Genomic DNA, 14,247 nt, shown 5'->3' with positions numbered 1-14,247 from the left:
CTTTTCAACTTATCAGAGTGTCCTGGAGATTTGTTTGTGTCGGCAGTTATCCCAGGGGCTGGCAGACTGTGGTCTGTGGGCTGAATTCAGCCCACACCCATTGTATGAATAGAGTTTCACAGAACACAGCCACGTTCACTTTCCAGGCCTCATCTTGGGCTGCCTCTACGTGTGGCTCCAGGAGCAGAGTCAAGCTGCCGCAACAAAGACCTGCAAAAAGCCTAGGACCCCTTCTGCCAGCTCCTCTACAGAAAGAGCTCGCTGACCCTCAGCCTGGTCTTTGTGGTATCAGCTCCAAATTCCATCTAGCCAATATACAATATTTTATTGATGGTTATTTATTTAGTTCCTTTAAGTTTCTCTGTATTACAAATAATGCTGCAATGAGCAGTTACCAAGGTTTTTGAAGAGTTTTGAGAACTCTTCTCAAATGTCGCGGTGTAAGCAGCTTGAGAAACGCGCCTCTCATCTCATTGTTCCTGCCTCTGAAAAGAAAGGACAACCATGACATGTAGCCGAGGGGCTAAATATGGCTACGGTGGCAAATATATTACAATATATAAGCACATCAAATTAGTGTGTTGCACACCTCACATTTACACAATGTTATGTATCAGATATATTCGACTGGGAAGAAAAAAAGGTCCCTGACACACACTGCTGCTCAATAAATATTTCTCCACCAAGGGCTTCGGAATGGATCACAATACCAAACGCAGTGCTTGGCAGAGACAACTGGTCTTTGTGGAAGAATTTCAGTTAAGAGGAACACAAGCGCATAATTATTGACAGTTAAATGTCAAAAATAAAGCCAGTCTGCAGTCCTAAGAGTTCCCAGAACATTCACCCAGCTCTCCCTTTCCTAAACTGGAGGTCAGAGTGGAAGTCATTTTCTTCCTTTGTAAACAGAAATCACAACTGTCCAGCAATGGTGCGGAAGAGTGACATGTCTGAAAAATCTCTACGAAGATTGGTCCGGGGCTCTTTTTATTCCTGAAATGTTATTGTTATTTTTCAGGTTGACCCATTAGCTGTTCTGTTCTTTCATTAGAAATTCTATTTATTTCGACCTCTTAATAAGCCTCAACAACTTGCCCTGTTTGTGCCTTTGCTAACTTCCTCATGGTGGCTGACTTCCTTATGTGGGGTCTGTGTATTTTCTTTCTCTCTCTTTTCTTAAAATTTATTAGAGAGAGAGAGAGGTGTGGGTGCGAGTGCAGGGAGGGTTAGAGGGGGAGGGAGAGAGACAATCCCAAGCAGGCCCAGCGCAGAGCCTGACATGGGGCTCAATCCCATGACCCCAAGATCATGACCTGAGCTGAAACCAAGAGTCAGATGCTCAGATGACTGAGTCACCCAGGCGCCCATGCAGTTTAACCGAAAGCTCAGTTTCAGCTTCAGAGGACCTCTTTCCTCCCGTGGGAACCTCCAGCCAGCCTGTCTTGTCAGTGTGACCCTGCAGGGCTGGTCTGCATTTGTGTCAGCGGAGGTTCCTTAGTGTTTACCGTTCTCAGATTGGGATTTCATACGACCGTTTGTGAAAACTTTAGTTTGGAGTATGGGTGGTGTGAATTTGGACCCCAGGTTCACAGATAGTGCGGAATTCTCACTCAGAGTCCTGGGAGAAGGCAGGCACGTTTCCTTGCTGCTTCAGAAGGGCCGGGCGGCGGAGTTTTTCCAAGTCATTCAGCACGGATGTTACAGTCTCTAAAGCTCTCAGTTTTATCTGGGGTCTGAGCTCCAGCTTCCACTATGTGCCTTAGGGCCAGATATCCTGCTCCCTACTAGGAAGGCTCTTTAGTGCTCTGATTCTGAGTTTCTTCAGGGATTTTCCTTGCTGCAGGCTTGGCTATGTATTTTTTTTTTTTAAATATATTGCACTGGATATTTCTACTTTATAGCAGAACATAAACTATGTTCAGTCTGCTTCACTGAAGTTCTCGGAGTATCAGTTTCATACTGTCCAATCAAGAGATAGGAGGTCTTTCTGTTTTTCTCTGAGACCAGTGCTCCTCAAATGGAGAAAAGGTACTTTGCAGGAGGGATACACAGAAGGATTCTTCGGGATACGGGAGGAAGCTTTTACAGCTTTCATTTATATTGGCTTTAAAGAGAAATAGAGCTGATGCAGACACTATACTGGTGCCTCACTCAGCCCCTATGTGGGGAAGCTTCACTTTACCCGTGCTAGAGGTTTCTAGAGGTGAGAGCCCTCGAAAGGGCTAGGGCAGCGGCACCGGTCCTCTTTCTCATCCCTCCAGCATGCTGTGATGAATGGAAGTGTGCAGGGGCTCAATGAAGTGAGCTTTAGATTATACTAGTTCCAACTAGAATAAAATGAGGAAGTAGCTTACAAATTCCTGCAAAGAAACCACTGACCTAACACAATATTATTAATAAGACTAATAACCAGCAAACAAAAAGAATTCTCCTATTCCTATAATAGTTTTCTTTTCTTTCTTTTCTTCCTCTCTTCTCCTTCCTTCCTTTCTTTCCTGCCCCCCCTTTCTGTATTGGGCTGGGGTGGGGGGAGGGAATCTTAAGCAGGTTCCACACCCAGCACAGAGCCCAATGCAGAGCTCCATCTCACAATCCTGAGATTGTAACCTGAGCTGAAATCAAGAGTCAGATGCTTAACCAAATGAGCCACCCAGGAGCCCCTAGAATGAGCTCTGGGTAAGGACAGGACAGGACAAGCGTGTAGTTCTTGCATCAAATATACACACCCTGTGCAAGTAGTCTAACAACATTTTAATGATACATGAACATACTAAAAAGTGCTTGGTGACGACTGTCCTAGGCAACCAAGTTATTCTGGTACCAAGGAGCTGTGTCAAGTGGCAAGAAACTAACCAGAGGACATTTGTGGGGTGTCCCAGGAAGAGCCTCATAGAATCTGGGCCCCAAAATAAATATGCAGGAGGTAGCAGACAGTGGTGGCCTCTGGTTTTCTAGAGGGCTCATAAAACTTAGCACTATGCTGCAACGCTCCATGTCTTAGTGAGTCGTACAGGAAGGACATAAATGTGTGTGAAATACACAAAGATCTCAATGAGAGCTCCTCCCACGAGGTGGTGGGTTTTTTAATAGGACAGTACAACAAACAGTGCTACAGACAACATTTGGGATATAATAGATCCACAAAAGTCATCTTGAAAGAATGTGATCATAAAGCCAGTCATTCAGAAAGTCACGACAGCTGTGGCAGCGACAAGTTGGACTGCGGACTAGCATAACTGGGTGGAAACCATTTTTTGCAGTAGCTTTGAGTCTGCTCAAACAAGCCTTTAAAAACTTCAACTTCCAGTAAGTTAATTACTTTTGGTAACAAGTCACTTGGGATACTCTGCACAAATGACTGAGAATACGACAAGGTCATGATGTCCTGATCGTCTGAATCTGTCACTATTTTGTCTGATGTGGGTATAGGGAGAACACGGTGCTAATCACCTTGGCCTCCGGGGTGACCGGGCTGGGCCTAGAGTGGGGCTGGATCTCCAGACTGTCCCTTCTGGCCACGGCAGCCTCACTGGCTTACCGTGGGGTGCACTGCCAATATTACTTTCTCTCTATCCGATGACAGTGTTGTTGAGACACAGTGCTTTTGAGCAGGGTCTGTGGGCCAGATCCATCCCATAGCCTATTCTTATATGGCCCATATGCTACTAATGGTTTTTACATCTTTAAATGGCTGGGCGGGGGGGGATAAATAAAGATGAGTACTTTATGACACGAAAATCACATGATTCCAGGTTCACCGCTGGTGAAGTCTTACCAGAACACAGCTGTGGCTCACTGGTCTATGTGCTGCCCAGGCCGCTTCTGCACAACAGCAGAGGCCAGCAGTGGTGCAGGGACCGTCCAGTTCATGGAGTCCAAGATATGTGCTCATGGCCCTTGACCAAAAAAAAGCTATCCATCCCCTGCCCAGTATCTTATCCAACCCAGGACCTGGGCTCAGTTCATAGACTTGGCTTTAAAGGTGGCTTGAAGGAGGTCAGCCACTGGTCAGCATGGGACATTTTGGTACGTGCGCAAATGTCTTCTCTTGGCAGTCATCATGACCTGGCGCTGGTAAAGGGCTGAAGCATCCGCCAAAGTACCAGAATAAGAACTGAGCGCGTAGAACCTGACAGGGGACTGCTGTGTCACTTTAGAGTTTGAGGCTGGGGGCTATTTCAACACAAGACACAGACTTCTGGGACAGGCAGTGGCTTGGGGGCAACAGAACACAATGTAAGAAACTGGGGCTCTCTGTAAATATGCACCGGCTGCATATTCTACATTTGGAACTGATGACACATGGGATGTTTTAGACAGACCTAACAGGCCGACTTCCCCACACACACCAGGAAGGGACACAACTAGATGGACGGGAAACCCGGAATGAGCTTTCCCGAGCCCGGAGCGCCGCACCTTGCAGGAAGACGGGTGCTGCTCACCTGCACACGTGTAGGCATCCTTGCTGGTGAACGGCTTCACGCACTGGCTACAGCTGATGGGACCCACGACAGGGATGGAACTGAAGGTGTGCCCGTTGACCGTCTTCTTATCCTTCTCTTTCTCCTTCAAATCTTTCTCCTTCTCCTTGATCTTCTCTTTGTCTTTCTCCTTTTCCTGCCAAAGAAAAGAACCAACAGTTAACGGAACCCCAGAGGCCCTCCTCTCACCTGGGCATCCAGGTGGCATGGGGTCACAGGTGTGTGATGGAGAATGCTTTGCACGAAGTTAAGAGCACTGTCCCGGACAATGGTTTTTCTAGGTCGCGAGCGTTCTGGCTACACTGGAAACGCTATGGGAAGACATGTTCACACGATGGACACAACGTCCCAGGACCAGCTCTGGGAAGAGGCTTCTGGATCAGGAGGAGGGGACTCCGCGGTGGCCTATGAGCCCTCCTCAGCAAGTCCAAGCACAGCCCAAGGAGGAAGCCAGCAACGAGCAGAGGGCCAGCTGCAGGAAGGGGGCCGAAGGGACTGCAGCCATTCTCGGAGCAGCCTCGGGGAAGGAAGACGATGGGATGGCAGGAAGCCCTCCTCGGGGATTCCTCTCGGACTTCCTCTAGCCGGAAGCATGAACTGTCCCCGACATACACACATACCGCTGTTGTCACCTAAAACAATTCCTGCAACACGGGCGCCACGAAGTTCATGATCATGACAACTAACTCAACACCTTACACTTTGAATCAATGCCTTCTAAGTACAAGACTAGCCTCAGTCTCCGTAACTCTGAAGTGCGCAGGGAGGGCATCACGCTTGTGCAATTGAGAAGATAAAGATGATAAATATCAACTACAATTCTGAACAGCTGCTATGTGCCAAGAACGACAGCAGGCGGCTTACACATATTTTCTCCTAACCACCCAGTGAACTACTGGTTATTATCTCCATGGCACATCTGAGGAGACCGAGGCTCTGAGATGTTTAATACTGTCTCTGAGGCGACATGTCAGTAACGGCCCGTGCTGGAAAGAAGATCCAGATCTGGCTGACTCCACAGCTCTCTTATTCACGACACTCTACTGCCAGGGGCTGGCGAGGTGTGTTGACTCACAATGGGTCACACGGCAAGTGATTGGTAGTCAACATCAGGACCCAGGCCTCCCGACATCCCAATTCAGAGCCCATCCACTGTACTGAACTGGCAAGTGCTGGTGAAGTCTGATTCATGCATGGTCCTTGGTTAACAGAACACGTATAATAAAAATTTAAGAACCAAACTGCTACACTTTAGAACTGTAAAAATTAAGGAGAGAGGGAGAAAAAGTATTTCACTTTACATAACAGGAAACTGTTCTAAGTGACAATCAGTAACCACTAAAGTATGTAATAGTCTAATAACAATCAATTACGAGTGGACTTTTTTCCAAGTAATTTCTCTCCCCTAACTAAATTTTGCCGCATAAACATTAAACCGAAAAGCATCTGCCTCTTTTGCTTCAGAAAGCTATGAAGCGTGTTCCAAGAAAACCTTCTATGGCAACTGACATTCTCTCAAGCCTTCCAATACTCATCAAATCCAAATAAATAACAAATAATACCCTTGTCCTTTGCAACTAGCCCAACTAGTTCTTCCAAGAATAAAAACAAAACAATAAACTCCCATGGTCTCTTTCTCTGCTTATGAGAATTTAGTGCTGTAAAGAAGGCAGGCTCTTACCTCTCCATGTCCTATGAATTTCACGGTTATGAGGGGTACTTCGGGAACCCGACCCCATTTTATCGACATGACTCGACCCCCATGCCAGGAAATGTGCTCTCACAGAAGGAGCGGCTCATGCCGGCAGGGCAGAGCTCAGCAGCTTTGAGCTGCCATCAGAGAAACCGTAAGAGGAAGCCAGGGACTGGTTGAGAAAGGGAAGGAGGGAGGGCTGAGGCTGCTGGTTTCCTTAAGACAGGCTTAACTATTTGCATGCTGCCAGCAAAGCCAACTACCCTAGTTACCCAGGACACGGGAAATGGAAATGAAACAAAGCGAATTCCCAAAACACAGTGTGTGTCCGGACGGGGCTCCGCTGCAAGACGGGACACTCTGGGAGGACCGAGGCCAATTTTTGACACTTGGAAGTTAAGGAACACATCTACTTCGGAAGGCTTCTCATTACGTCGAATCCTAATGTGTGCTTCCCAAGAACAGTGTGTGGTGAAGCTGGTGGTAGACTTCGCCTGTGGTCAAGTGATGACCAGCTTGTTTTCTCAAGTGTGACGTTTCCATGTTGAACAACATGGGGAAGTAAGGGCTGCTGGTATCTCAGGGACGGCTGCAGGAAATAACTATACCGGGTACTAAGACGGAAAATGAGTTCTCGCTTTCCCCCACCTACCATTTTTGACAAATGGTTACAATGAGAAGCACGGAGAGCGCTCCTGACAACCGAAAAACAAGCTGTCGTGAAGTCACCCTCATGCTGCAGATCTCTGATCGGAGAAGGAACCAGAGAACCGGATTTCACACAGACTTCAGCCTTTGCAAACACTCTCTAGCGGGCACCTCTGTAAGGCTCATGGGTTTACTTCTCCCCTAGGGAGCAGAGGCCCAAGAAAGCAGAGCCGGACTGCAGCAGCTCTGCAGGAATGCAGCCCGTGCCCCCAAAACGCCCACTTCAAGTTAGAGTAAGAATTTCCACAGAACTTCTCTGCCCATGTCCTAGTTGTCTGTGAGGAGGAAAGCTCGAAGAAAATCGGTGTAACACGGTGGTCTGAAGGGGCTCACTCCATTCCCTTTGTGAACAGGATCACCGTGCACATCAGCGTTTCAGTACTCTGTAGCAAGCAAACGTACTGAACAGGAAACGGTACTATCAGAAGACACTAACTAAAAGACAAAAGCAGAACCTGCCAGTCTTCCTGTTAGACTTCCTGTTCGGGCTTTACCCCTTTGGAAAAAAACACCGAATGCATTTAATTACTCATGCCAGATACTGCTAATTTTTAAAAGCACATAGGAAGGATCAGTACTCAGTTTCTCCAATCCTACATCCCTCTATCTATCTACTTATCTACATAGACATACGTGTCTTCTCAGTACTGAAGGCAAAATATGAATAATTTTTTTGGCTCCTTTTGGCTCCTTACCATCTTACTTAAGAATTGTGACACACAGACTTTTAATTTTAAGCATATATAATAGATTAACATAATAATTAAGAGACTCTAAAGGCAACAAGTATAGACTATTTTTACATGAATGCATACATCATGCTTAATTATAAGGAAAGCAAAATTTTCCAAACCGTTCGTAGAAACTTTACTAAGAATTTATAGGTGGCAATTTATTATATCTTCAGTAAATGCTTATATTTTTCCTTTAAAAGAAGTAGGAATGATTATATTATACAAATAGGTTAATAAAAGTAGATAAGATGATCTCTAATAGCAGGTCTTTTAAAAATAATTTAAAAGAAGTAGAATCCTACCATTTTTATTAAAAAAACTAGTGTTAATGTCTACAGTAGCACTTTCAGTTAACATATGGAGAAAGAACAGTCTAGAGGAAAAACTGAGTCAGCATCCTCACACTAAGAAACTCATTTGTTTTTGTCATCATTTAGAGAATAAAACAGTTCTGTGCGGTAAAGCTCTACCACAGGCACTATGGCATATTAAGTCGGAGTATTTAATGTAACTTGACACTATTTCCCCTATTTCTTACTATCTTTTGGTACATTCACAAAAGCAAGCTCTTCTACATGAAAGGCAAGTCTCAACCTTCTTGATGTGTTTGGCCAGTGGGGCATTTTCCTAAACACCTGATAATGTGAAGTAAGGATTGCTATCCAGGTTACAGATTTCTAATTTTTTTTTAAAGTTTATTTATTTGAAAGAGAGAGAGAGAGAGCGCACAAGCAGGGAGTATTGGGGGACAGAGGAGAGGGAGAAGCAGACCCCCCTGAGCCAGGAGCCCAAGACAGGGCTCCATCCCAGGACCCTGAGGTCATGACTTGAGCCGAAGGCAGCTGTTTAACACCGAGCCAACCAGGTTTGTAATTTTTTTAAATAAATATATATATTTTTTTCAAGATTTTATTTATTTATTTGACAGACAGAGATCACAAGCAGGCAGAGAGGCAGGCAGAGAGAGAGGAGGAAGCAGGTGAGCCCGATGCAGGGCTCGATCCTAGGACCCTGAGATCATGACCTGAGCCAAAGATAGAGGCTTAACCCACTGAGCCACCCAGGCGCCCCCAGATTTGTAATTTTTTGAGAGTTTCCACTGCCAGAGATAGCACGAGCCCCCAAAGACCAAATGTTGAAGCCACATGTGAAAGAGGAACCAGTTTCATTGCAAAACAGTGCTGTCATTTTGACAAAGGAGATGCTCGAACACAAAGGTCAACTGATATAGACGGTCGGGGCTGACGGACTCTGCTGTAACAATTTCCTTCTTTCCTCCTGCCTTTTTCTCACTCCCTACTAGCAAGCTCCAGTCCTTTGAGTTATTGAAAAAGTTATAAAGACACTGTTCAGTAACGGTTAGATTTTGTTTGAGTGAACATGAAATGAAGTGTGCTAACTGCTAGAAGTCAGCCCATAAAGAGGTTATTTAGTTAATATTACCTAGTTCTGTGGCTTAACACTAGTTCTCTGGGCTTTAGTTTGTAAATAAGGAGGATGAAACTTTTTTAAAGGTCAGGTTCCAGTTTCTAAATTTGATCTTACATGGTTTTGTTTATGCCTGTTTGTATTCCCTTATTAACGTGACCTGTGGTGGAGTCATTGCCCTGCCCTGGAAATTAACATCACTGGGGAGATGCACAGAAAGGGAACTCTCCACTTATTTATTTACTGGTCTTCCAACTGAAGATCCCACATTTTAAAAACAGAACAACAAAAACACCAGACATATGTGAAAATGTCCAAATAGATCATAAGACTTCTTAATAGTAAAGATGAAGGGGCGCCTGGGTGGCTCAGTGGGCTGAGGCCTCTGCCTTCGGCTCGGGTCATGGTCTCAGGGTCCTGGGATCGGGCCCCGCATTGGGCTCTCCGCTCAGGGGGGAGCCTGCTTCCCTTCCTCTTTCTCTGCCTGCTTTCCTGCTTGCTTGTGATCTCTGTCTGTCAAATAAATAAAAATCTTAAAAAAAAAAAAAAAAAAAAAAAAGTAAAGATGAAGATCTTTAGTTCTTTAGGAGCACCTGGCAGAATGCTAAGACCATCTACAGAAGTCCTGTGATAACAGCTGGCTAATTTATACTGGTCTTCACAAGGAGGTTTTCTTTTGTGGACGCCAACCAGTGTCCAAGCCAGCAGTGGTAAGTCAAACACATATGGCTCTTATTTTAAGCCTTGCTGCCAGTCTGTGGAACACTGATGAACATTCTGCCCTCTTTAACCTGGATTTTTTAAATGATAAAACAAGGATATGTCTGAAGTTAATACTTGTATATATGATTCTTCTAGAAACAATTTGCTAGACTCCTTGCATTTTTTCCTGTTTTCCTCCTGATTGGCTCACCTTCTTCTCCTTCTGTACCTGGGCAGGAATGAAAGCACAATTCTGGTGGCAGGTTTTGTGGAAAAATTCCTGTGAGGACTGAACCTAGCATTTACTAAAAGAAAGAGATCTTATTTTACAAAATCTTGTAAAATGCATTGGCTCTACTTCTACCAACCCGCTTAATGAAGGGCTTAGAAAGCTTGTTGTATTTTGTTGGGGGGGGTGAACTTTTACCATAATACACTTGAGTTCAGTGTTTGTTCATTCTCTTACTTCTATGTATGTACATACCACGCACATGTATACACACGCATATATATAGTGATTCCCTGGCAAGAGCTCTTTTGCTGATTTCCATGTAAAAGCTTTTTTTTTTTTTTTAATTTATTTTGCTGGAGTCTGGATGGGTGGCAGGGGAACTGGGAGACAGAACGTTTTTTCCCACTGATCTAAACTAAATTGGTTTTGGTTTTGCACTGGGCATCAGTGTACGAAAAGTAACTTCTTGTCTTCTTTTTTTAAAAAAAATACATTGAAAAAAATTAGAAGAGTAGCGATCTCTATGTGGGATTATTACAGGTGGTTTTTATCTTATTTTTATATTTTAAATATTCCTATAAGTATGAAAAAAATAGACAAAAAATGTTGAGGTACTTTAACATAACCTCGCTCACTAAGGAGCATTCACTGCCACGTGCAGATCCAGTTGGGACTAGACCTAGGAACCCCCTTTAGTCTTTAAAGTTCTTGTAATTCTCTGTGGGACACTCTAACCTCTAAGACAAACATAATATTTATATTGATAAATACTACTTATAGATCTATTTTTATACTATATTTATATTATATGTATTATAATATGTAAATTATGTATTATATAAATATGTAAAATATGTATTATATAAATATTTATATCTTATAAATATTTAAATATATTTTAAAAATCCCCTGATCTTGGCATCAAATCCTCCAGGTAAATTTTATTTTATTTATTTATTTTTTTAAAGATTTTATTTATTCATTTATTTATTTGAGAGCGAGCAAGTGAGCACACACGAGGCGAGGGAGAGGAGAGGGAGAGGGGCCAACAGACTCCATGCTGTGCGGAGCCCAATCTCGCAACCTCAAGATCATGACCTGAGGTGAAATCAAGAGTCAGAGGCTTAACTAACTGAGCCACCCAGGCGCTTCCCCCCACCCTGCTTTTGGGTACATTTTAAACCTGGTTTACCGATTAGAGCATGTGCTTGAGATCTGAAGCCACCGCTGGGGGCACAAACCCAGATACAGCAGCTCACTCTCAGAAAAGGAGATAATCTCTGCCTTATGATATCAAATAACATATGGAAGACTCTTAGCATACAGTAAAAACCCAATTAGTGATATCACCTTTTGTTACTATTTTTCTTGCTGTTTTATTTCTTCAAATATTAGGCTATTTCAAAGATACTCTCTGGGTTTATTTCCTTACATCCCCATAATTTAATTGCTTTCTGGGTGTATGTAGGCTGTGACAGGAGCCCACAGGTGAGCGACTACGGCGGCCACACAGGGAAGCCCCCCCAACGGTACTTACTCTGCTCTTCTTACTGCTGGACATTTTATTCTTGATGTAGCTGAATGTACGACTGACTTTTGTTCCACTCTTCCCTTCAAAATCTTTCTTGGAGGGGCTTTGTGGCAGGAAACTATAGGTCTCTTCTGTTATGCTAAATAAAAACAAGGAAATTGATTAAAAAAAAAGACTACAGAATTTTAAAAAATTGAACACAGATTAAAAAATACATTTCTCTGTAACCATGTATCATTTTAGCTTCAAGTCAGAGTCAACTTATATATACACACATGAGAATGGGAAGCAGAGCGAGAGGGACAGAGGCTGCCGAGTGGTTCCACGCCATCGGAGCCGAGGACAGAGCACACCATAATGCCCACATTCTGGTGCTAAAACCTGGCTCCGTTTTCTTGTATCAGCCACTAAGGTTTTAGTAATAGATTTTCAGTGACCTGGTATGAAGCAGAACCTACCTGTCAATTACTCATTTATTATTTTATCTGAAACTTCTTCGTCTAAAATAGCACTCCATTTACAAACACCTTTGCAGCAAACAGTGCTTGCGAAGAAACTCGTAAGTACAATAATGGAATGATGGATACATTAATAAAGGCTGCAGACAAAGGAAGTTTTAGGACTGAATGCATACTCAGGTTCCCTAAAAGCAAAAATCATGTACTTTTTTCGTCTTATGGCCCATGGGGCAATTAATACTGGTGCCTACCAGTATGGGGTTTGCACAATTTTTGGAGGGAGGAGAGTGTGTAGAAAGACCGATTTGAGGAGTTTCACACCGATGCAGATGTGCTGATCTCCCGGCGCTCTGGAAGGCTGCAAAGAATCTATCTGTGATGGACACGTTTGGACCTTAGGAACTCCACGGCGGGTGATCTCCTCCAAGAATGCTGGGCACATGTATACACAATCCATTACATGGGAAAGGAATCTATTTATATGACGTTTCTTAGGTGTTCCACAAGCATTATTTTAAGAACTTTTCTGCAGAAAAGCTGGGTTTACCTCAAAGGCCTCTGAGAGAGGACAGAGGCACACTTCAAGAGGGGGAACAATCCTCTTCAACCGCCAACATCTGTTTATGTGTAAAGGGCTGTTTACAGAACAAAGCAGCCTCTTAAATTACGGTGTGTGTGGGGGGGACACAGTGTGAGAACCTGCTCCGGAGGACAAAAGGATGAATAAACTATGACAGAAATGCAAGAGAAGCATTCATCCCGAGAGCCACAGCTTATGCCTCTGTGCAAAGGAGAGCAGCTTCAAGTGCAGGGCAATAACCAGAAGCCCCACTTATGCACACATCAGAATCCTTCAGAACCCCCTAAGCATGACAAGAGAAATATAAAAGTAATCAGTGAGCCAAAATACTAATCGTCTGCCTGCCGTCAAGCAAAGAACCAATTCGCTTGGACAGAAGTATGCATCATATCCGTGAAGGCAGAAGAAAATGACTTTTTGGGAAAAAATAAAAAGCTTAAAATGGGTAAGGCAGCAATACTGAACAGGCGAGAGTGCGCGCGCGTGCACACACACACATACACACACACACAGAAAGAAAATGTCGTCAGGCTTAGGGAGGAGTAATTCCTATAAGCAGAGTACAAAAGTTCACAGAGTCAAATACAAGTGTGTCCTCTCCTGAATAAATGCAAACATGGACTGCTACGACAGTGTAGAGAATAAAAGTAAAAGAGTCTTGAGGACATTATTTGAAAAGGACAGAGCCTTCTTTACAAGCAACTTGTAGCCATTATTCCAAACTGATCACTCAAGGAAGTAAGAATCTCAAGAGTTGGATTCACTTCTTGGTCGGCTTAGTTAAATGTCCTAAGACACTTTCGGTTTCCTTCACTTTGTCACGGGGAAAGGAGTATCAAAATAAACGTGCGTTACCTCTCAGTCAGGTTGGCGCTGGTACCGTGGAAAGGCCGTGAATCTGGAAAATAGAAATAGGAGAGAAAACATTGGAACCAAAGGATTGTGCCTGGGTGACAGAGCACATGTTTAGAACGTTCACGAGGACACGCAGAGCAGACACAGCATCTGAGAGCTGGTGCATGGGGCCTTCTCTAAGCGAGGGTTTGGAAGAAGGAAAAATTCAACTCAAGCAGGAGGCAACAGGAGCAAACTCTCCACAACAAAAAATTTAATCCAGGATTCAAGCTAGTAGTGAACAAACCCCCAAACATTTTTTTTCCTCATGTTCAAACACAAGAAACAGGTTGAATTCCCGCTTTTGCCCTTTTTCTGAGATGACATCGCAGGAAGAACATAAAATCGAAAATGATACATCGTATTCTGTTCATTTTGCTTTCATATGTTTCCAAACCAAAAAATCTAGCTAATGTGTATCTGATGTTTTGGTAAGCATTCCTGGAAGGAAATGGAGTAGTGGACAGGAAAAGAGCAGAAGAGCTAGCTTAAAAGGTCTTGGTCTTGTCACTAATTTGGGGTGAGATCTCTGGATTTCATTTCCTCATCTGTGAGACGAGGGACACACAACGCATGGTAAGGTCCTTGCCAGGCCGACACTGACAATTTATAGGGCAGACGCATCCTTCCTCCTTCCACAACGACCGGACCATAAAGTGAAGCAGGTCATCACAGCTGAGGCTAGTCAGGCTAGTCAGACAGTGGGGCAGTAGTGGCGCAAACAGAAAGAACACTACATTCTTTTATCCATGACACGAGCATCAAGCTTGAGCTACTTTGGAACTAGATGAGGAGGTCTCAATCAC

General features: G+C 43.9%; 1 protein-coding gene across 8 annotated transcripts in view; it reads right to left on the bottom strand.

Annotated features, from left to right (window-relative positions):
• Nucleotides 1-14,247, bottom strand: part of AKAP13 (A-kinase anchoring protein 13) — a 119,969-nt gene that overhangs the window by 48,108 nt on the left and 57,614 nt on the right. For all 8 annotated transcript variants that reach the window (XM_082736028.1, XM_082736033.1, XM_082736029.1 and 5 more), the window contains 3 exons: nucleotides 13,403-13,445; nucleotides 11,516-11,648; nucleotides 4,443-4,617 (listed from right to left, as the gene is read on the bottom strand). In XM_082736028.1, coding sequence (XP_082592154.1) covers nucleotides 4,443-4,617; nucleotides 11,516-11,648; nucleotides 13,403-13,445 — 351 coding nt within the window. The remainder of the gene's footprint in view (nucleotides 1-4,442; nucleotides 4,618-11,515; nucleotides 11,649-13,402; nucleotides 13,446-14,247) is intronic.

The sequence above is a fragment of the Mustela nivalis genome (genome assembly GCF_964662115.1).
Source record: "Mustela nivalis genome assembly, chromosome: 6".
Classification (NCBI taxonomy): Eukaryota; Metazoa; Chordata; class Mammalia; order Carnivora; family Mustelidae; genus Mustela; species Mustela nivalis.
This window is presented reverse-complemented; position numbering and strand designations above follow the sequence as displayed.